We start from the raw sequence: 21,428 nt of genomic DNA, 5'->3' as shown, positions 1-21,428 counted from the left end.
GGCCCCTCTCTGAGCTCATAGGACTGTAAACAACTTCCAGAGAGAAGAGACTCTTCTGGAGGAGCTGCCTGGACGCTGTTTGGGAACTCCAAAAGCCAGCTTTGCTGAGGTCTCACCCGTGCTGGGAAAAGGACTCTTAACTCAGGCGCCTGTAAATAGTCACAGTAAGCTAGATTCGTTAACCTAGACTGGATTGCTAGATTGTGTTTTAAAGGTCTGTCCTCTGTGTCCTATCTCGGGGAGACATTAATGTGCATCTTCTCAGGGTAAGTCACGAACTGCCACCAGAAAATCAGGAGCAGAGATAAAGTTAGGTCCAATGACTAGGGAAGGACCCATCTGAGTCTGAGGGATTGCTGCTTTGGAAGCAGAGTTATGCTGTATCAAGGTCACTGTCATCAGCGTGCCAAACTGGAAATGTCACCACTACCTGGACACTTGGACATATTTTATTAAGAATATAATTTTCTCCTCGTTTCTATGCTCTGTAGTTTGAAAGTGATCTCAGTCATCAGAATATGAAGCCTTTTCGGCTGGGGAAACCGGAAGGAGGGCGGAGGGCGGAGGGCAGAGGGCAGAGGGCGGGAGGCCCAGGCAGTTTCCCTTACAGAAGAGCGTTCTGATGTATCAGCACCTTTAATGATGGCTTACTTGGCTTACAGACCATCATGCACCACCATGCTGCCTGGTTCTGCCCTTGCTCCTCCACCTGGCTGAACCCAGAAACAGCCAGGAGAGCCAGTGTAGGGCGGGGAGGGGTTGCCTGGTTGTAGCCATGGCCCTTCAGCACAGCTCTGTGGTTCCAGCTAAAGATCCGAGCACTGCAGACGCTGCTTTGCTCCTCAAGGGCTTAACCGAAGAGCGGCTTCTTTTCCACAATTATGTAGACAAACAACACAATAAAGAAAATCCCAAGGATGGCCAGCTTCAAGCCCCATGGGTCGCTGCTCTCGGGGTTCTGGCTTAGGAAGTAGTTCCTAGGATACTGGTCTAGGAAGCTGCTCTCGGAGCATTGGTTGTAGTCGGTGACGCATTGGTTGTAGTCGGTGACACACCGACGCTTGTTCCTCGGACTTGGTCTTGCAGCGCACCTGTGGAAACATGTAAGAGGCTTTTAAGGTTGTAATCAGCTGTTTCCTGATCATCTCTGAGGGTAAATGTGTGCAACTCGGAGGCCCTAGATCCACTGAAAACATGTTAAGTGTCCATAGCTTTAAACCTACATCTGGGCGTGGGAGGGCTCTCAGTGCTGCAGAGTATTTCTATCCACTCTTACCTGCCTTTGCATCACTCAGTACTGGCAAAGTCTGGCTCCAGGAATTTATGGTCTCTGGGTCCCCAGTGGAAAGTTTTACAAGAAATGGGGACGAGCCATAACAGACCCTGTACTTCTGTTTGCACAGGCTCAGCACGGCCTTCCTGGGCGGACATGCGAGTGCTTTTCCATTCTCCTTAAAATTGACATTTAAAAGAATAGGAGGGGTGTTGGGGATTTAGCTCAGTGGTAGAGCACTTGCCTAGCAAGCGCAAGACCCTGGGTTCGGTCCTTAGCTCCAGAAAAAAAAAAAAAATAATAGGAGGAGGGTTAGCGCTCAGTATCTGCAGAATCGTCCGTGTGACCTTTGATCTTATGTTCGGGCTTCTCTAATCCTGCCAGACCAGCTGAAGTTTCTTCAGAAGTTAGAGAACCTCAACCAGAGAAGGCAGAAGGACCAGAAGTTCAAAGTCATCCTTAGCTAAAAAGCACCCTGGGTTGCATGTGACCCTGTCTTAAACCAGCCCCCAAAAACAGGAGTTATGGAATTTTCTAGGACATTAGGGGTTGTTGTTTGGTTGAGTCATTGGCTGGTATTTGGAGCCTGAACCGAGGGCCTCATGCCCTACCCATGACTTGCACCTTAAACCCCACGTCTGAGTAACAGAGTCACTGTCATTTAGCTTTTATCAGAGCCACGTCCCTTCTTTTTTTTTTTTTTTTTTTTTTTTCGGAGCTGGGGACCGAACCCAGGGCCTTGCGGTTGCTAGGCAAGCGCTCTACCACTGAGCTAAATCCCCAACCCTGCCACGTCCCTTCTAAAATATGAACTCTTAACCAGCCTCAAAACAAACAGCAACGTCTCCAAGTGAGGGTTTGGGTTCTGATCTGTGCCCCTGGAGACTTTTCACATCTCCTTCCCCCTGCCAACCCCTGTTTTCTTTTCTTTTCTTTTTTTTGTTTTGTTTTGTTTTTTCTGGAGCTGGGGACCGAACCCAGGGCCTTGCATTTGCTAGGCAAGCGCTCTACCACTGAGCCAAATCCTCAACCCCCAACCCCTGTTTTCTTATCTCCAAATACGAACGATAAGAGGTAGACTTTGGCGTTGATGTATTACAAGCCTGTCCTCTTTCCAGCAGGTTCTCTCCACGTTCAAACTCTTCACAGACATCTGAATAACGAATTTTACCCCCCATTAAATATCTATGTCTTTTTGTGCCACATAAGATTTTGCTTGAGGCTGGGAATGGCCTTCAGGGCAGAGCTCTTGGCTAGCATATCCAAGGCCCTTGGACACAGAGGTATCAGCCTTTACCTGACTTTCTTTGTGGGCTTCTGGCTCAGGTAGCAGATGTCTAAGATTCTTCTTTTATTAGTAGAAGCCTCAAGTCTCTGCTATAAGCAGAAAGAAAATGCCAACAAGAATTTATTTGCAACATCTTGTAATTTAGTTGTTACACTAGAAAAAAAAGAATCAATCTATAAACTTGCCTAAGTTTTAAGTATACCAGGTGGTTTAATAGTCGTTGGGTTTGTCTTTCCTCAATGGTCAGAGAAAGTGCCCAGTGCCACGAAGTGGTATTTTACTTCAGTGACTCACAGGAGGACAATAGATAGTCACCGGGGTGGCTAAGGTCACGTGGTGAGAACAATTACTGTTACTGTGTGTCATTTTCATGTAAATCATAAAGTTATTGAAAAAAGCTGTCTGTGAACAAGTACTAGAAAAACGGCTTAAGAAAAGAGCCGTTTCTCTTTAAGAGCATGACTTGGGACAACTGTATTCTCTTTTTCAAAGATTTGTCTTATTTCTATTCGTGTGTGTGTGTGTGTGTGTGTGTGTGTGTGTGTGTGTGTGTGTGTGTGTCAGGTGTGTGTAGGTACTCAAGGAGGCCAAAAGGGGGCGCCAGATCTCCTGGAGCTGGAATGAACTGCTGTGAACTGTTGTGAACTGCAAGGCATAAAAGTTCTGGGAACGGGGGCTGGGGATTTAGCTCAGTGGTAGAGCGCTTGCCTAGCAAGCGCAAGGCCCTGGGTTCGGTCCCCAGCTCCGAAAAAAAGAAAAAAAAAGAAAAAAAAAGTTCTGGGAACTGACCTGAGTCCTCTGAGAGCAGGATACATTCTTAAATGACAAGCCATCTATCCAGCCCCCATCTTTTCTTTTTTTCTCTTATTTTCTTTTCTTTTCTAATTAAAAAGTAGTCTTTGTGAACCACTGAGATGGCTCAACAGTGAAGAGCACTGACTGTTCTTGCTGTGACCTGGGTTAGGTTACTAACACCTACATCAGGTGCATGTAAGCTCACATAGGCGTGCGCGCGCGCACACACACACACACACACACACACACACACACACACACACATAAATAAAAATGAGAAAAATAAATAAATATTTTTAAAATTACAAATATGTCCTTTATGGCATCATATTTTCATGGAGATGTGTGCATGGTAAATTCACACATTTGTATTTATGTATCTGGATGCATGGGTGGGGTGCTTGTGCCAATTGCGCTAAAGGTTGGTGCTGCCAGAGGCTAACATCAGCTGCCTTCCTCACTTGCTCCCCGCCCCATCCCCGTGTATTTTGGGGCAGGGTCTCTCAAGTGAACCCACAGTTTTTACTCTCTATGTGGATGCCTGACCCCTGACCCCTGACCTCTGACCCCTGACCTACACTTGTGTTGCGAATGCTTTACCCACGAAACCATCTTTCCAGCCCGTATTTGCCAATAAAATGAAAAGCAGTAGCCTTTTGTTCCTTGTTTGTGAGACAGATCTGTCAAGATTGAGGCATTAACATACACAGATTGCTAAAATACATCCTGGTAAGGAAGGAGTAGTCAATAAATATTGATAGTAACAACTGTGTTCGTTATTGTTAATTCTGAAGCAGAAATACACGGCACACAGAGACATTTTCTTCTCAGCCTTTTATAACTCAGGGACTGGAGTTTCTAGTTGTTTGCTGGCCACGAAAAGCCTCCACTGAGGCAGGCTTCAGGGCCTTGTCTAGGAGTGAAATTCGGGACAACGAATTTCTAAAATCTCTTATTATACAGGAAGCTTAGAGAACAACGAAATCCCTTACCACGTCCTAAATCTTAACTTTAACCCCACACAGAAATGTGTGGCTGCCACCACTCAGCAAATAAGAGACCATCACAACAAATAGAAAACCATCACGGAAAACCACAGCTGGACACAGTTCAGGGAGGGACAGATTGTGAGAGCCTGGCTCCTGTGGGTACATCGACAGCACGACCCCTGTGTCTGCTGCTGAGGGGCAGCTCAGGAGAGGGATGGAAAGCTAGTAGAGTCAGGTTAGCAGGAAGTCTGCTGTGAAGCAGTCTCTCACAGAAATGGCTGCACAAACAACACATAAGCCATGGCAACAGCAACAGACATGCTAACACAAAAGCGGAAGCATCCCATGGGGTCACACCTCTGGACAAGGAGCTGCAGGCTGACAGCTGAGAGAGGAAGAGCTATTAGTCTGTGGGTGAGGCCCCTAACTGATAATCCAACACAAAGTGAGCCTCCACACCACACACACACACAACAAAATTGACTCAGTGGGTTGTGTTCATGCATTTTGCGCACACACACACACACACACACACACCCATGTAACAATAATTATTGGGAAGAAGAGGGTATCGATTTGAGACTAGTGGGGGGACAGACATGGAAGGAGTTAGAAAAGACTGAGGAGGGGCTGGAAGAAGGGAAGAGAAGAAGAAAGTGATATAGTTATATTTTAATTTCAAATAATTTATTGGGCTGGAGAGATGGCTCAGTGGTTAGAGCACTGACTGCTCTTCCAGAGGTCCTGAGTTCAATTCCAGCAACCACGTGGTGGCTCACAACCATCTGTAATGGGATCCGATGCCCTTTTCTGGTGTGTTTGAAGACAGCGACAGTGTACTTACTCATATAAATAAAATGAAACTTTAAAAAAAATAATTTATTGCAGAAAGAGGCCTTCAAAAGAGGGTGCTTGGGGGGTTGAGGATTTAGCTCAGTGGTAGAGTGCTTGCCTAGCAAGCGCAAGGCCCTGGGTTCGGTCCTCAGCTCTGGGGTGGGGGGAGGAGAAGAGGGTGCTTGGAAAGTCAGATTAGCATCTTGAGAGGAGCCCCTGAAGGGAGCTGTCCCTGAGCTTCGTGGAGGCTTTCCTTCTGCTCACCGCTCCCTTACCCAACCAGCAAGGTGCCCAAAAGCAGTTTGCACACTGCTCACCAAGTTAGGAGAGTAGTCATGCTTTGAAATCCCTGCTGGCTAGGTGTTGACCTTGGCTGGCCCGATAACTGCCAGCCTTGGCCACCGTGGCTGATCCTGACCTTGCAGAAGCTGCTGATTCCCGACCTTGGCAGGGTCTGCCGGCTGTCAGCCTTAGATGCAGCTGCAGCTCATATTGGGCTCCTTGTCTAGGGGTCCAGGGTGGCCCCCTTCCGGGAATAGGTGGAAACTTTACACAAGCTGTTTTTGTGCCTACAATGTAGAGTATGTAGAAAAGGTAACAGGCGTCTACATGTGTTTCTTGTGGGACATCGTGGTTGCTGGTGTCTGCAGGCCTTCCGCATCCTGGTCACCCAGGTTACCTCACACCCTCACACCTAGCTGCAATCCTTTTTATTTCTCATCCCTAGTGTTTCCAAACTGACTTTTGAAACCAAAATACCAGTTTTTACTGTAATAATTTCATTTTACTGTTTATTTTTTCTTCCTCCCTATTGTGGTGCTGGGGAATCAAGTCGTTCCTCACTTGTCCATAGTTATAATTTAATCCTCAAGGAATATCTGGTCTATTATTTGAATATATATATATATTCGTATTCCATATAGTTGCTGGGAATTGAGCCAAAAATCTATGGAAGAGCAGTTAGCACTCTTTTTTTTTTTTTCCGGAGCTGGGGACGGAACCCAGGGCCTTGCGCTTCCTAGGCAAGCGCTCTACCACTGAGCTAAATCCCCAACCCCTAGTTAGCACTCTTAACTGCTGAGTTTTTGTTTAGTTTTGTTTTGTTTTGAGACAGGCTCTCTGTATAGCCCTGGCTGTGCTGGAACTCGATTTGTAGACCAGGTTGGCCTCAGACTCAGAGGTGCGCTTGCCTCTGCACCCCTAAGTGCTGGGATCAAAGGTATGTGTCACCACCACCTGCTCGTTAACTCCCATCCACCCAGCACAGGTCCCATGCACCCCAGACTGACAGAGATCTGCTCAATGAACCATGCCCCCTTTTTCTGATAAAGCTGTTAGTCCATTTTGGAGATGAACTGAGACACAGAAAGGTTAGGAGCCCCGACTGGAGTCATACAGTGTCATACAGAGAATCCTGTACACAAACACAGGAACAGCCTCCTTTGTACCTCTCGGTCTCCAAGACTAACTTCTGTAGGGATCTTTGTTACTTGTGTCCGTGCATGCTGCTCCTTTCTCTGTGTTCTGAGGCCCTAACCCACTCATGCTATGGCACACTTAGGGATCACTCTTATTTACCCACTCAGAAAACATGTGGTTCCTTTTTAAAGGTTTATTCATTCATTTAATGTGTGCGTATACATTCCTGAGTTTGTGCATACACACCATGTTTGTACCTTGCCTAATTAGGCCAGAAGAAGATATCAGACCCCTTGGAACTAGAGACAACTATGAGCCATCATGTGGGTGCTGGGAGATGAACCCAGGTCCCCTGGAAGAAAATCACTGAGCCACCTCTCCAATATGATTCGTTGTGTTTCGCTGACATGCCGGAGTCCGCAGATACCGAGGCTACCACACTATCCAAGCCACAGACAGCTAAGCAGGAAAAGATACTGCGTAAGCACTGCATTGGTTGGACCTTGGTCAGTTGGCTCTTACAGCACTACGTCCTGTTTTGCTTATTCCCTGGAATGTTGGGAGCTGAACAAGAGTAGGCCTCATGTCAGCATTGTGCCGCCTGAGGCCCAGAGCAAACAGCCAGTCACTGACTGAAGAAGAGGATTGGCTACCTCAACAGAACAATAATTCAAGGCTACCCAAGTGGACATCTGACCACAAGACCAAGAGGCTGGACCTGGGTGTGTCACATGGGACAACAGAGGTGGACACTGGCTTCTTGAGGTTACCACAGCCAAATGCCTTGGTCTCTGAATGCTGTCATAATGCTCACTTGAGCACCTAATTCTTGTGACTAGACTGTCACAGACCCATCAGCTGATCCAAGGGCTTTGGCCTGATAGGGCGAGATGATATGAACCAGTTCTGACCACACCCACGGGAAGGCTGCAGTCTGTCTGCTACACCTTCCCTGTCCTTCTCAGAGGCACAGGGCCTGCAGCTGTGTCTCTTCTCATGGGCCTGCTGGTTCAGTCACCTCCTGAGCAAAGGTTCTCAGGGTCAGCATTCCTCCAAGATTCCCTCAGCCATGCATGCTCAGCAAGAGGTGTTTCGTGCTGTTCCCAGGGGTGCTGGAAAATCTCTTTATTGAGCAAATCCCATTTTTAAAAGCCTTTGATTTAGAGAAAATTTTTAACATACACAAGAGTAGACAATAGTGTAGGTAGCCTCCACACATCTGTCCCATGACACTTTTTCTCTTGAGGTTAGAAATAGAAATGTTTAATAAAGCACTTAAGATAAAAGTCTATTGCAAAATAAAATTATAGGATTTCACAGCTCTTAGGCAATCAAATACTCCCCCCTTCTCTTCCTGTCCTAGGTAGGTTTAGCTCCTTTGTTCCTTCCCTTCCCTTTGTGTTGAGATGACATCCTGCAGTGTTGCCCAGGATGGCCTGAATCCCTGGACTCAATCCACTCCTGAGCCTTAACCTCTCCTGACAAACTGGAGCTACAGGTGTGGGACACTGTGCTTCCCTACCCTATTTTCTGTTTGTTTGGAGACAGGGCCTCTCTATCTAGCCTGGGCTGTCCTAGAACTTGCCTTGTAGACTAGGTTAGCCTTGAGTTCACAGAAATCCTATTGTCTCTGCCTGCTGAGTGTTGGTCTACCCTATTTTTTAATAAATTGTTTATGTATATATGTGTATAAATATATATATATATGTATGCACATATATACATATATGTATGTGTGTATATGTATATACAATTCACATATAGAGTTCTCGTATAGTATGTAAAGGGTGGACATTTTTCCCAATATAGAGCAGTTATCTATCACCTGTCCCCTTGACTATGTAGCCACCAGAATCATTACTACTCTATTAATAATGTCGTAAACTTATATCTCAAGGAAAGGGTCACCGATATGTCAGCTGGTGAACACTAGAAAATCTTATGTAAACATCAGTGCCAACTGTCTACACACTGGATCTCCACACAAATGAATCTAGAAGGAAATAGCAAAACCAAAGCCAAGCCAGATTTTGCAACAATTGGCATCTTACGATTCGCTGTCTACACTATTAGCTGATTTATAATTTTCTTTCTTTCTCTTCTTTCTTTCTTTCTTTCTTTCTTTCTTTCTTTCTTTCTTCCTTCCTTCCTTCCTTCCTTCCTTCCTTCCGTCCTTCCTTCCTTCCTTCCTTCCTTCTTTCCTTCCTTCCTTTCCCCTTTGAGACAGGATTTAGCCCTGGCTATTCTGGAACTCACTCTGTAGACCAGGCTGCCCTGGAGCGAAGGGATCTGCCTGCCTTTGCCTCTCAAGCGTTGCGCTTGGAGACATCACCATCACCACTCCCTTTATATTTCATCTTTTTAAAAATCCCTCTTAACGTTCTGCTTTGATCTCCACCACAAACACCATTTACAATGTAACAAAATATACCGGACTTCATTGCAATGTCAGCTGGGCCAGGGTAGAAGCCCTGGGGGAGATAGAACGTCTTTGCTTCCTTTTTCGATCTTTATTTTTATTTGAGAGGAAGTCCTACTACGTATCTGCAGCTGAGCCGAAGCACAGGTAGAGTAGGCTGACCTTGAACTCACAGACCCCTGCAATTAAAGGCATGCACCACCATGTCCAGCATATATATCCATGCTTCTCTCCCCCAGTGTCCAGGGCTGAGCTCTATAACACAATCAGAGTCCAGTGAAGCCCTGGGTACAGTGAAGCACACTTTGAATGCCAATTCGTGAGAGGCTGAGGCGAGGGTATCCCTTCAAGTTCAAGGCCAGCCCTGACTGTATGTGGAGGACTGGATCTCTTTATGTAGGCCTGGCTGTCCTGGAATTTGCCCTGTGAGGCTGACCTCAAACTCACAGATATCCACCTGCCACTTCCTCTATGCTGGCATGACGATTGTGAGCCACCACCGTGCTGGAGAACAAACAACAAGGGAGGTGTCGAGCAGGGGGAGTGTGTGGTCTCCCCTATTTCACCCTCTTCACCCTGCACTCGAGGCAGAGGAGCCCCGTGCTGACCACGGCTGTCACGATAAATACGAGAAGTCAGAGATGTGCCGATACAATAAGTCACGTGCTCTGTAACACTAGCAACGGAAATAAACCCAATCTCAAGACTAGCCTATGAGAAGGGCTTCTGTTAAGCTCGTCCACAGACAAGGAAACATAAGCACAGAGCACATCAGCAGCTTGTTGTGGTGACCTAGCTGGTGAGGGGGCCATGCCAGGAAGCAGCCCAAGCTGTACACTGAGTCCTGGCTAGGCATCCCTGTACCAAGCAGTAGGACAGTGCCGCTCCGTCAGGCAGTTAGAAACGGTGCGTTCCGAACATCTATTATCTTGGGTATGCGGCGTACCTCAATTCCCTTAGTCCTTCTAAGATCCCAGGAACTAATTATAGACACTATTTTGTACATGGAAAAACAGAAACTGAAGACATTAAACGATCGGTCCTAACACAATCAATAAAGAGCTAGTTAGATTGTGAGGTTTGGTTTTGTTCTTTCTTTTTCTTTTAATTTAATTTATTTATGTGTGTGAGTACACTGTAGCTGTCTTCAGACACACCCAGATCCCATTACAGATGGTTGCGAGCCACCATGTGGTTGCTGGGAATTGAACTCAGGACCTCTGGAAGAGCAGTCAGTGCTCTTAACCGCTGAGCCATCTCTCCAGCCCGGTTTTGTTCTTTCTTTCTTGTTTGCTTTTTGTTTTGCCGCTAAGCATAGAAGCCATAGCCTTGAGCATGCTGGGAGAAACTTTCTGACTGAGCTCGGCAGCCAGTACGTCTTAAACCCAGATATTATGGCTTCAGACCTTTGAGACCTTTTTTTTCCCCCCGCCTATTAGGAAAATTTGTCATTGAAAACAGGTCAAAACATTTCTTAAAACTTTCCATTAATTAGTAAATCATCAAATCATTATTTTTCCTGTGGAAGCACTACATGCAGCCATTAGTTCTGTTCCTACGTGTTTCTGGAACTTCTGAGAAGTAGCTTTTTTCTTAAGATTTTCCCAGGTGGACTGTTTTGTACTAATTCTGCATATATATATATATACATATATATATGTACATATGTATATATATATATATATATATCCTATTGACTCTGAAAGTGGATCGTATATAAGATACTGAGTCACACTGTGTTATATTCCAATTAACCACAAAACACTGGGCTACCACCTAGCGCCAGAATGAACAATAATCAGCCTGCAGTCTCCTTAAGTCACATTTGTGGCTGAGAGACAGCTAAGTGTAGAAATTGAGTAGCCACCGGCTGCCACCAACACAAGGCACAGGCAGGGCGGGTGCCACTACTGTAAGTATGTGTTTGAAAGATAAGAGAGAAAGAGAAGCAGACAGGTTTGTGCACTATGAAGAGAGGTGGAACTGGAAACATGAAGGCTGTAAGAAATGACGTGGTGTGAGTAGTCTGTGCTGCTGCCTGAAGCCATGGTGATGTCCCAGCCTGGGCTGCTACTGGGGGCCATATTGGGTCCGTGGGCCTGCGGCAGCAAGGGTCTATGTTGATGTCCATGGTCCATGTTACCACCAAAGGCCGTTCTTACATCATTAGTCTGGGCTACCGCCTAGGCCCTGTTGATGTCCAAAGGCTGTGCAGAGAGATAGCCCCACCTCTTGCCAGGGCAGTCGCCCCACCTCTTGCCAGGGCAGTCGGAGAGAGCTGGCTATAGTGTGGGTGCAGGAAAGCTGGCCCCAATGGCTCCAGCCCAGGAGAGTTAGTCCTACCCCTTGCCAGCTGCCACTGGTAGGGGAGCTGACCCTTACCTGGACAGAGTGGAAGAGCTAGCCCTGGTGACATGGGGCAGGAGAGCTGGTGGAGTGAACACCACAGCTACTACCCAGCCCCAGATCCAGGGCTTTGAGTTAGCCCACCCCAACATCTAACCCATTTATGAACTGTGTGTAAGGGGCCAGTCCTATGGAACCAAAGCTACAGGATCTCCATGATACAGGGCAACAACAGGATATCTGAGAGGAGTCTCCGTGAAGTTCCTGTATTGATAGTATAGCAGAAGTGTACACACACTGCAGCTTCCGTGCAAGATTTTTGTTGCTGTTGTTGTTTTGTTTTGATTTGGTAGAAGTTATAAGTGGGGAGGTCAGATATTGGAGGCGTGTGGAGATTAGTGGGATTGGGGTGTATGATAAGAAATTGACAAAGAATCAATAAAAATGTTTTTAAAAGGAGGGTGGGTCAGTGTTAGATTCCCACCACCCATGTCACAACCATTGTTAACTCCAACTCTAATAGAGCCAAAGTCTCTGGGCTCCATGGAATCAACTTACAACCCCCCATCATCCCCCTGCACATAATTAAAAATAAAAATAACTCTATTAAAAGAAGAATTATGAGCTGGAGAGGTGGCTCAGCAATTAAGAGCACTGAGTGCTCTTCCAGAGGTCCTGAGTTCAATTCCAACAACCACATGGTGGCTCACAACCATCTGTAATGAGATCTGATGCCCTTTTCTTGTGTGTCTGAAGATAGCTACAGTGTATTCATAAATGAAATAAATAAATCTTAGAAGAGGAGGAGGAGGAGGAAGAGGAGGAGGAGGAGAAAGAGGAAGAAGAAGAGGAGGAGGAGGAGGAGGAGGAGGAGGAGGAGGAAGAAGAAGAAGAAGAAGAAGAAGAAGAAGAAGAAGAAGAAGAAGAAGAAGAAGAAGAAGAAGAGGAGGAGGAGGAGGAGGAGGAGGAGGAGGAGGAGGAGGAGGAAGAGGAAGAGGAAGAAGAAGAAGAAGAGGAGGAGGAAGAAGAGGAGGAGGAGGAAGAAGAGGAAGAAGAGGAGGAAGAAAAGAATTGCACTTGATTTTTTTTTCTTGATACAGGGTCTCTCTATGTGGTGCTGGCTCTCCTGGCACTTGCTATGTAGATCAGGCTGGCCTCAAAGTTAACTGCCTGTCTCTGCAGCATAAGTGCTGGGATCAAAGGCATGGGCCATTACACCTAGATTACACTTGATTTTTAAAAAATGGTCTAACTTGACTAAAGTCACCACTAACTGTCTACAGAAAAGCACAAGGCTGGATTTTTAAATGCTTTGTATACCTCGGACACAATGCCAGCCAACATTTTACAGGCGGATACCTGCAGTTACAGATGAGAGGAAAGAGCTGGACAAATTGCTGCCCTCTCTGGTTCCTGTTCTTCTAGGGACTTCTTGCCCTCGGACTTGCCAGGATGCTCTAGTACTTAGACACGGCAGTCCCTGCAACTGAAACAGCACACAGTCCTGCCCTCCCCCAGCTCATTAATGCTGTACATGTGTATGGCTTATATGTAGAATCGGGCACTTTCATAGATGATGTCGCAAACCTGAAGTTATAACCAGAGATAGCAACAACAAAATGTCCTTCTGATTTACAGCTCTTTAAAACTTGGCTAATCCTAGCCCTAGGGAGGCAGGAGCAGGTTGATCTCTGTGAATTTGAGCCAACCTGGTCTACGCTGTAAATTTCAGGATAGCCAGAGCTACATAGTGAGACCCTGTCTCAAAAACAAAACAAATAAAGAACGGGTCCATCTCAAATCCCTGCTTTACTAACATGATTATCGCAAAAGTTCTCATAGTAACACCACACTTTTACTTCAGTGGTTTTACCTGAATCTTCTTAAAAGCGAGTTTCATTTAGAGGATAAATTCACGCTTGTAATGGCAGCACTGGGGAGGTAGACGCTAGAGGATGAATTCAAAGACAAGGCAGGATACGTAGTAGGTTGATGCCAGCCAGGGACAAGAGTTTGGATCCCAGAATCCACATCACAACAAGCCAGGTTTGGTCCCACACATGACTGTAACCAAGGCAAATGAGACAGAAGGATCCCTGAGGCTCACGGCCCTACAGCCCAGCCAAAAGAAGTCAAATTTCAGCTCCAGGAGGAGAGCTTGCCTCAAAGAAACATGGCAGAAAGTAATAGAGAAAGGAACCTGGCACCCTCCCCTCCGAGTGCGACTTGTGCACAATCCCACACACACTACACTCCCACACACGCACAATATAAATAAATCAACAAGTAAGAACGATTTATAAATAACTATGTTGCAAACAACCAGATGCAGTGGCACGTACTTGTAATTCTAGTACTTGGGAGGTGGAGCGGGAGGGTCAACAGTTCAAGGCCAGCCTTGTGTATATAGCAAGCTCAAAGCTATCCTGAGCTGGTAAGACTCCATATCCTCAAAACCAAAAGCTTATGTATCACGGCTCGAGGGCACATGTCTGTAATTCCAGAACTCGGGGTGGAAGCAGGAGAACATCAATAAAGTCAGTTTAATCTATGAATAGGTAGATCTATGAATCTATGAATATGTAATCTATGAATATGCAATCTATGAATACGTACCCTTTGAGTATGTCGATCTCATCTTAGAAAAGCAAAAGCGAGCTTTCTAGCTTGGAATGGTGACTCATGAAGAGAAGAGTCATTCTCCCACTGAGGAGATGGTGATGTGAGAATGACCATGGAGTGGCCTTTCAGGAATGTGACCCCCCCAAAGCCCTGAAGAAATCCAGTCATTTTCCACGAAAGATACAGAGATTCAAATGGTGCATCCACACCAGGCTCGGCAAAAGCTGTCTTGGACAAAGAAAAAAATGTCCCATACCATATCATACCTGTGTACATTTATCAAAATAAAACCATCATGAGGACGAGGGCTCACCGAACGAGCTCTACACTGTGGTGACCTGCTACCATGGTCAAAAACCTATAGTCAGTGTGGTTGGGAATTAACGCTGGGTATCAAAGTATAAACCTGTCAAGGCAAATCAAACTAACGAGTGTATCTATGGAAAATTGACATGTGTCAGGCACAATACTAAAGATGGAAACGGGTGGAATATTCCATGATAGGATAGATGGATATCTTGGGCAAAGACAGACCACATCTCCAGATATCATACGTGAGACAGGCATACAAAAGTTCCTGTGGAGAAAAGGCACTGGAAGGTAGCCTGCAGGAGCAGAGTGCTAGCGATCTGTGAGCTTCTTAACCTCGGATATCCAGGAGAACATGATGGAGCAATTGTCACCTTAGAGATGACAACGGATGAAGTCCTCCCAAAATTGCCCTCAGAAAAGCCATGAAGAAAGGGTCAGTCTGGTAAACTAGAAAACTTTCTGATAGTAACTGCCCTGTCCCAGCCAAAGAGACCATCAGTCAGAGTGAACAGAACCTGGGATATCATATCTGTGTGTGGTACCTTCTGCACACACCCACATGCACTCATGCACATGCAGCATGCCATGGCTGTCCCCAGTGTTGAATCTGGACTTTTACCCGTGCCTGGCAGATAGCCACCTCAAGGAGTCAGAGAGGACTGCCAGGTAGGTGCTCAGCAGGAGAATTGAGAGCTCCTGGCCTCCGCTACAGAACCCTATAAACACTGACTAAATAGCCATCAGTACCAGGCTAGCACAGACACCGCTATTATCTCACTAGGGGTTTGAAGCAGCCATCATAACATGCCTCACTGAACATGTCCGAGCCAAACAGAAAGACTCTCTATAGAGAAACACAAGCTGTGGGAAGCAGCCAGGTGTAGGCTCTAGAAATTAATTAAAAGAAAAGAAAAAAGCCTCACTAGATGAATCAATGAATTCTAAGACAGAGAAAAAGAAATCACCCAGCAACAGAACTGACCAAGAAACATTAGTTGGGTCTCAGAGCCACAGGGAGCCTTAGGCAAATATCTCACACCCATCCCATCAGAATCCCTGAAAGAGAAGGATAGAGTGATCCCAAAAGGAATGTTTGAAGAAATAATGGCTGAAATTAACCAAACTTGATTAAAAGACTTCTTGATTTAAGAGGTGGAGGGAGTCACAGAGAGGAGATGGCTGAAGACATCCAGGCACAAATCATCACGTGATTTCTGCACCAAAAGGCATCAGGAAGGTGAGGTGGCAGGTTTCAGAGTGAGGAAGAATACTCAAGTCATATCCCGACAAAGACCCACCATATGTAAAGAGCTCTGACATCCCAACAACATAAGAATAAAATCCCCTTTTAAAGATGAGTGGAGGATTTGGAAGGACTTTCTTTCTTTGAAAGAAAGAAAATATTCAGTATTGGAGAGATACTGAAATGCACAATGAGCCCATAAAGACATATTCAATACCATTACTAATGAGGGAAATCCAAATCACATGACTTCATCATTAGGAGTACTTACCTAGCACACACAAAGCTGGGCTCAATTAAGAACTAGGCATCCCGGCACACATCTCTAATCCCAGCACTCAGGGATGGAGATGGTCATCCTCACCTATACAGCCAATAACAGGCCAGTCTTAGCTCCTCGAGAATCTGTCTTTAAAACCAAGCAAGCAAACAAGCAAGCAAAGGGATAACAGGGCAAGCAATGAAGACAGATTAGGTGTGTTGGCACACACCTGCAATCCCAGCACGTGAGAGGTGGAGGCGGGGGCGGGAAGCTTTCATGAGTTCAAGGGCCAGCCTGGCCTACAGAAACAAAACTAAACGAACCAGAAACCACAAGGACTCTCAAAGAGGAAGAGGAAGAGAAGGGAGAAAGAAGGGAGATGGACATTGTTAACATGTGCTGTACACATTTACAGAAATATCGCAATAGACCCCAGGAAACCGAGCAATTAATATACAGTGGCGATTGTAAGATAATTATGATATGAACAATAGAGAGGAGAACAACAACAGGTGCTGGCAAAGAAGTGGGGTCATCCGTAACTTACATGTTATTGGTGGGAATGTGACCTATGACAGCAGCTCAAGAAAGGAGCTTGGCGACTCCCCTGAGAGAGTAAACACACAGCTACCATGTGCCCTTGTGTGTCCTCTGCCAGGTCCCAATGCACTGCAGTCGGGCACTCAAACACTTGAGCAACAACGTTCACAGCAGCACAATTTGCAATACCCCAAACATCAAGACACCTAAATGTCACTGAAGGGTCGTTGAATAATAAAGTGTGGCTTATACTTGTAACAGAATATTCCAAGCAAGGAGGTGCTGAGGAAAATGCATGTAACTATGTGGACGGAGCTCAGAAACCCGGTATAAGGTTAAAAAAAATCACACACTGAAGGGTTACTTGAAATATACAGAGGAGATAAAGCCAGGGAACAAAAGGCAGGTCTGCAGTTGCAGCGCAGGCAGGGAGGAGACTGGGGAACTCAGGTTGCACTGCACACCAGCCTTAGGTGTTTTAAGAATGAAGGTTGCCTTCTCTACGGTAACAACAGTACTGCATAGGGAGATTTTAGATCAAGGTGTTGGTTCCACATTCTGAATGCACTAACCGCCTATAACTGTGTGCTGTAAAGCCTCTAAGCTTCATCACAATAACACATTCCTGTGTGGGGCTAGGGAGATGCTCCATGAATGTTTTCGTTACTTTTCTATTGCTGTCGTAAGATGCCATGACCAAGGCAATTTACAGAAGCATTTACTTGGGTCTTACAGTTTAAAAGGTTAGAATTCATGACCATCATGGTAGGAAGCATGGCAGCAGGCAGACAAGCGGGCGGGTGGGTGGGCAGGCAGGCAGAAAGGCAGGGAAGGTGCTGGAACAGGTAGCTGAGAGCTACATCTAATCCATAAGGCTAAGGCAGGGAAAGACTGGAAATGGCATAACTTCTAAACCCTCAAAGCCTGTCTCCAGTGACACACCATTCCCAACAAGGCCACATCTCCAGAGCCTTTCCAAATGGTTTCACCAACTGGGGAACCATGTATTCAAACATAGGGAACCTACAGGGAGCCTCATTCAGAACCACCACACTGGGCAAAGTGCCAGTCATGCAAGCCTGACGACCCATGTTCAGATCCCTAGCACCCATGTAAAAAGCCAGGTACAATGGCTGTCTGTAACCTTAGCCCTGAGAAGGCAGAGAGACGGGCAGATCCATGGAGCTCCTGGGCAGCTACTGTAGTCAAATGGTCAGCTCCAAATGGTGATGCAGGTTCAGAGAGACCTTGCCTCAGAAAATCAAGGCCCAGAGCAGGAAGAAAAACATCCAACATCAACTTCTGGCTGGTTTGCTTCTCTCTCTCTCTCTCTCTCTCTCTCTCTCTCTCTCTCTCTCTCTCGTTCTCTCTCGTTCTCTCTCTCTCTCTCTCCCCTCTCCTCTCTCTCTTTCTCTCTTTCTCTCTCTCTCTCTCTCTTACACACACACACACACACACACACACACACCTATCACAAATAATCAAAAAACTATGGGTAAATCTGGATTAGTACCATATAGACATTCTTTAAAAAAAAAAAACATTTTTGAGGGCTGGAGAGATGGCTCAGTGGGTAAGAGCTCTTCCAGAGGTCCTGAGTTCAAATCCCAGCAACCGCATGGTGGCTCACAACCATCTGTAATGGGATCCATGCCCTCTTCTGGTGTGCCTGAGGACAGCAACAGTGTATTCATACATAAAATAAATAAACATTTTAAAAATATTTTTGAAAGGCAAGAAAAGAGTGGAAAGAAAAGAAAAGCAAATAGAGGGTATCGCTACATTCATTGCAAAGAAATAACAGAAATCCACAATATCTAAGTCACACCTATTAACCAATAAGGTAAACAATCTACTAAAAAGGACAAAAGACATGAACAGGCATTTCATAAATGTGAAAGTACAAATGAAAAATTAATGAGAAAAGATGCTCAATCTTATCAGAAATTAACAAGAGAAATTCCATTTACAATCACGAACAACACATCCCATCACCACACTTATAAAATTAGATCTCTGTCTCTGTCTCTGTCTCTCTGTGTGTGTGTGTGTGTGTGTGTGTGTGTGTGTGTGTGTGTGTGTGTGTGTGTACGCTTGCATTCTCACAGCTTTAATCCCAGAACTCTTGAGACCAAGAACTCTCTGAATTCAAGGCCAGTCTGGTCTTCAGAGCCAGTTCCAGGATAGCAAGTGTGTTACACAGAGAAACCCTGTATCAAAAAACTAAAAGTTAAATTAAGTTAAATCTAGCAATGCTGAATTTCCTTGTTGGCTTGTTTTGAAACAAGGTGTCACTATGCAACCCTGGGTGTCCTCAAACCAGCTTCATAGACCAAGCTGTCTCTGCCTCCCAAGAGCTGGATTGAAGGACTGTCACCACATCCCACTTAGTAGAACTCAACTTTTTTACTCTCCACTTAGGCAAATTCCATCTCTTGATTTGCATATTTAGATGTGTCGACCTGTGTCCCATAGCCTTGGTCTGCAACTGGACGGGTCCACCATCAAAAAAAACCAATAATCCTAAAGAAGCCTTTGCTGCCAAATCCTCCTGCACTGCCTAAAGTCAGACACCAGGGGGAGCAATTTCATCACTAAGACAGCCTTTCCTCCCCTTTGGTCATTTAATACAACTGGATGAAGATTGGAAATAGAAATTCTATTCCAGTTTTTCTTCCGGCTTTCTATGTGTTCTTGGGGACATCACCTCCTTCCTGTACATTTCCTCATCTATAAGGAGAGCCAAGGAGCTCTTTCAGGGAGGAAGCCCCATGATCAATAATTATCTCCAATAAATCATGCCTAAGTTCATGAGTTATGATGAATGGTATCTACTGCCCATGAAGCTGTCCCGTGAATGTCCTATGGAGAGGACAGCAGGAAATTCCTTTCGATAAAATGAAGACAGATGTATGTTCTCAGGAAGGAAATGATAGGAAAGTCCATCAGTAATTAAGAAAAGGCCCCAACAGGCTTCCCTACAGCCCGATCTTATGGATCCGGGTTCCCGGTTGAGGTTCCCTCTTCTCAGATGACTTTAGCTTGTGTCAAGCTGACACAAAACTATCCAGAACACTATGCCTGAGGTCTGTCAGTCATTCTCACCAATTACCAGGTCTATGAAAGGGTTCGTAGGAACCAAGGTAGCTGGTCCATCAGAAGCACAGTAGAGTCAAGGATTGGGGTCGGCACCTATGACAAAAGCCCTTTGGGAGACTGAGCTCTCAACCTGTGGGCTCTGATGCTAACGGCAGGGAGCGGTCAAAATTGAGTCGAATTCTCCATTTCTTTTTGAAAAGAGTATAGGTCTCTCTCTCTCTCTCTTACACACACACACACACACACACACACACACACACACACACACAGTTGGTACTGAGAATAGTTTGTAACTGAATTAGAGCATACTAACCCAACAGAAGGGAAGCACTGATCTCTAAAACTGATCGGGGCATGAGTTATAGGGAGAGGCTCAGGCATTGCTATGCCAGGATGAAGGACACTGAAGGGATCAGAGAACTAGAGGTGACAGGCGTTTCTGGAATGAATGGTGGTAGACCAGGAAGCAAAAGGACACTGTTGAGACAGTAACTGAAGCCTGGCGGGGTCTGTGCGTTGGAGGTACAATTGGTTTTAGCTGGATCTCTGGAGCCAGACAGCAGAGCGCCTGTCTGAGGGCTGGAGGCTTCTTGTTTCTTCTTCCTCTTCTTTTTTTTTTTTTTTAAAGATTTATTTATTTTATGTGTATGAGTACACTGACTGTCTTCAGACACACCAGAAGAGGGCATCAGATCTCATTACAGATGGTTGTGAGCCACCATGTGGTTGCTGGGAATTGAACTCAGGACCACTGGAAGAGCAGTCAGTGCTCTTAACCCCTGAGCCATCTCTCCAGCCCTGGAGGCTTCTTGTGCAGTTTGCTCTCAAGAGGGTTCAGAGACAGGACCCATGGAACAGCAAAAGTGACACATGGTAGCAATGGCCTCGGGCTCCGGTAAAAGAGTACAGACTTCTCTTTACTACTCTTGCCACTATGTACCTGTGAAATGAGTGCAAAGTAACTTAACTTTTAAAAGTTCAAAGAAATGGGCAAGGATGTAGATATGAGGTTTCAGAGGAGGGGTCCTCAAGGGGGGAGTTGAGGGGGGATGGAGGGGGACATAAGCTTTTCTGAATGTTGTCTTATTTTTTTGAGCCAGAATTCTCATTCTGTAGCTCAGGCTAGCCTGGAACTTGGAGTGCTTCTGCCACAGTGTCTTAGGTGTTAGGTTTGCAGGTGTGCGCCACTGTGACTTGTTTATTATACAGAGTTTTAAAAAGTTCAACATGTTTCAGTCACACGCAGAAAGCCGCCCCCTCCCCCTTTGGAGCTGAGAACCGAACCCAGGGCCTTGCGCTTGGTAGGCAAGCGCTCGCTAGGCAAGCGCTCTACCACTGAGCTAAATCCCCAACCCTGAAAGCAGTCTTTAATTATGCCTGAATATTTACTTTTATAAACATCCCCCGGGCATGCTGGTAAGTCATATTCTGCATCATCCAGAGCTTGGTGCTGAAGATATTATTTTCATTTCCTTGCTTTTTCCCCCACTAACCGCGTTATTGTGTATTGCAGATAATTAAATAGTGTGCTTTTTATAGAACAACCCTGCTAACAAAAACAATAGCTCTTATTTGGAGCTAAGTATCTTTTATTAGGTGGCATAACTACTCTGTTCCGAGCTATGTCACCAGTCTGATTTATATGGCTGAACTCAAGCTCCACGACTCACTACAAGGCAGAGGCCATTATTAACCCACTTTCGGATGGCAAGCTCAGACACAGCAAGGTTGGGGACTTATCCAAGTGAGTGGCAGAGCTGGGATTGAGCCCAGAGAGTCTGTCTCTAGAGCCCATAGTTTTGAAATGTCTTATTGTGTTTAGAGCACATTTTAAAGTTTTTTTTTTTTCATAGCAGGGCATGGTGCTGTACACCTTGTAATCCCAGCACTCAGGAGGCAGAGCCAAGTGGATCTCTGTGAGTTCAAGACCAGCCTAATCCACATAGCTAATTCCAGACCAAACAGGGCTATAGAGAGAGATGCTGTC

General features: G+C 45.6%; 1 protein-coding gene across 4 annotated transcripts in view; it reads right to left on the bottom strand.

The window, feature by feature from the left end:
• Nucleotides 1-427: 427 nt before the first annotated feature.
• Nucleotides 428-21,428, bottom strand: part of Lemd1 (LEM domain containing 1) — a 65,969-nt gene continuing 44,968 nt past the window's right edge. For 2 of the 4 annotated variants that reach the window (XM_087579811.1, XM_087579813.1), the window contains 2 exons: nt 2,571-2,650; nt 428-1,091 (listed from right to left, as the gene is read on the bottom strand). In XM_087579811.1, the coding sequence (XP_087435937.1) occupies nt 851-1,091; nt 2,571-2,650 (321 nt within the window). In that variant the 3' untranslated portion in view covers nt 428-850. The remainder of the gene's footprint in view (nt 1,092-2,570; nt 2,651-21,428) is intronic. The other 2 variants (XM_087579812.1, NM_001402597.1) reach the window with 2 other exon arrangements.

Source organism: Rattus norvegicus, chromosome 13 (assembly GCF_021556685.1).
Source record: "Rattus norvegicus strain SHRSP/BbbUtx chromosome 13, alternate assembly SHRSP_T2T, whole genome shotgun sequence".
NCBI classification, from domain to species: domain Eukaryota; kingdom Metazoa; phylum Chordata; class Mammalia; order Rodentia; family Muridae; genus Rattus; species Rattus norvegicus.
The sequence above is the reverse complement of the archived record's forward strand: the minus strand, read 5'-3'. Positions and strand labels throughout refer to the sequence as shown.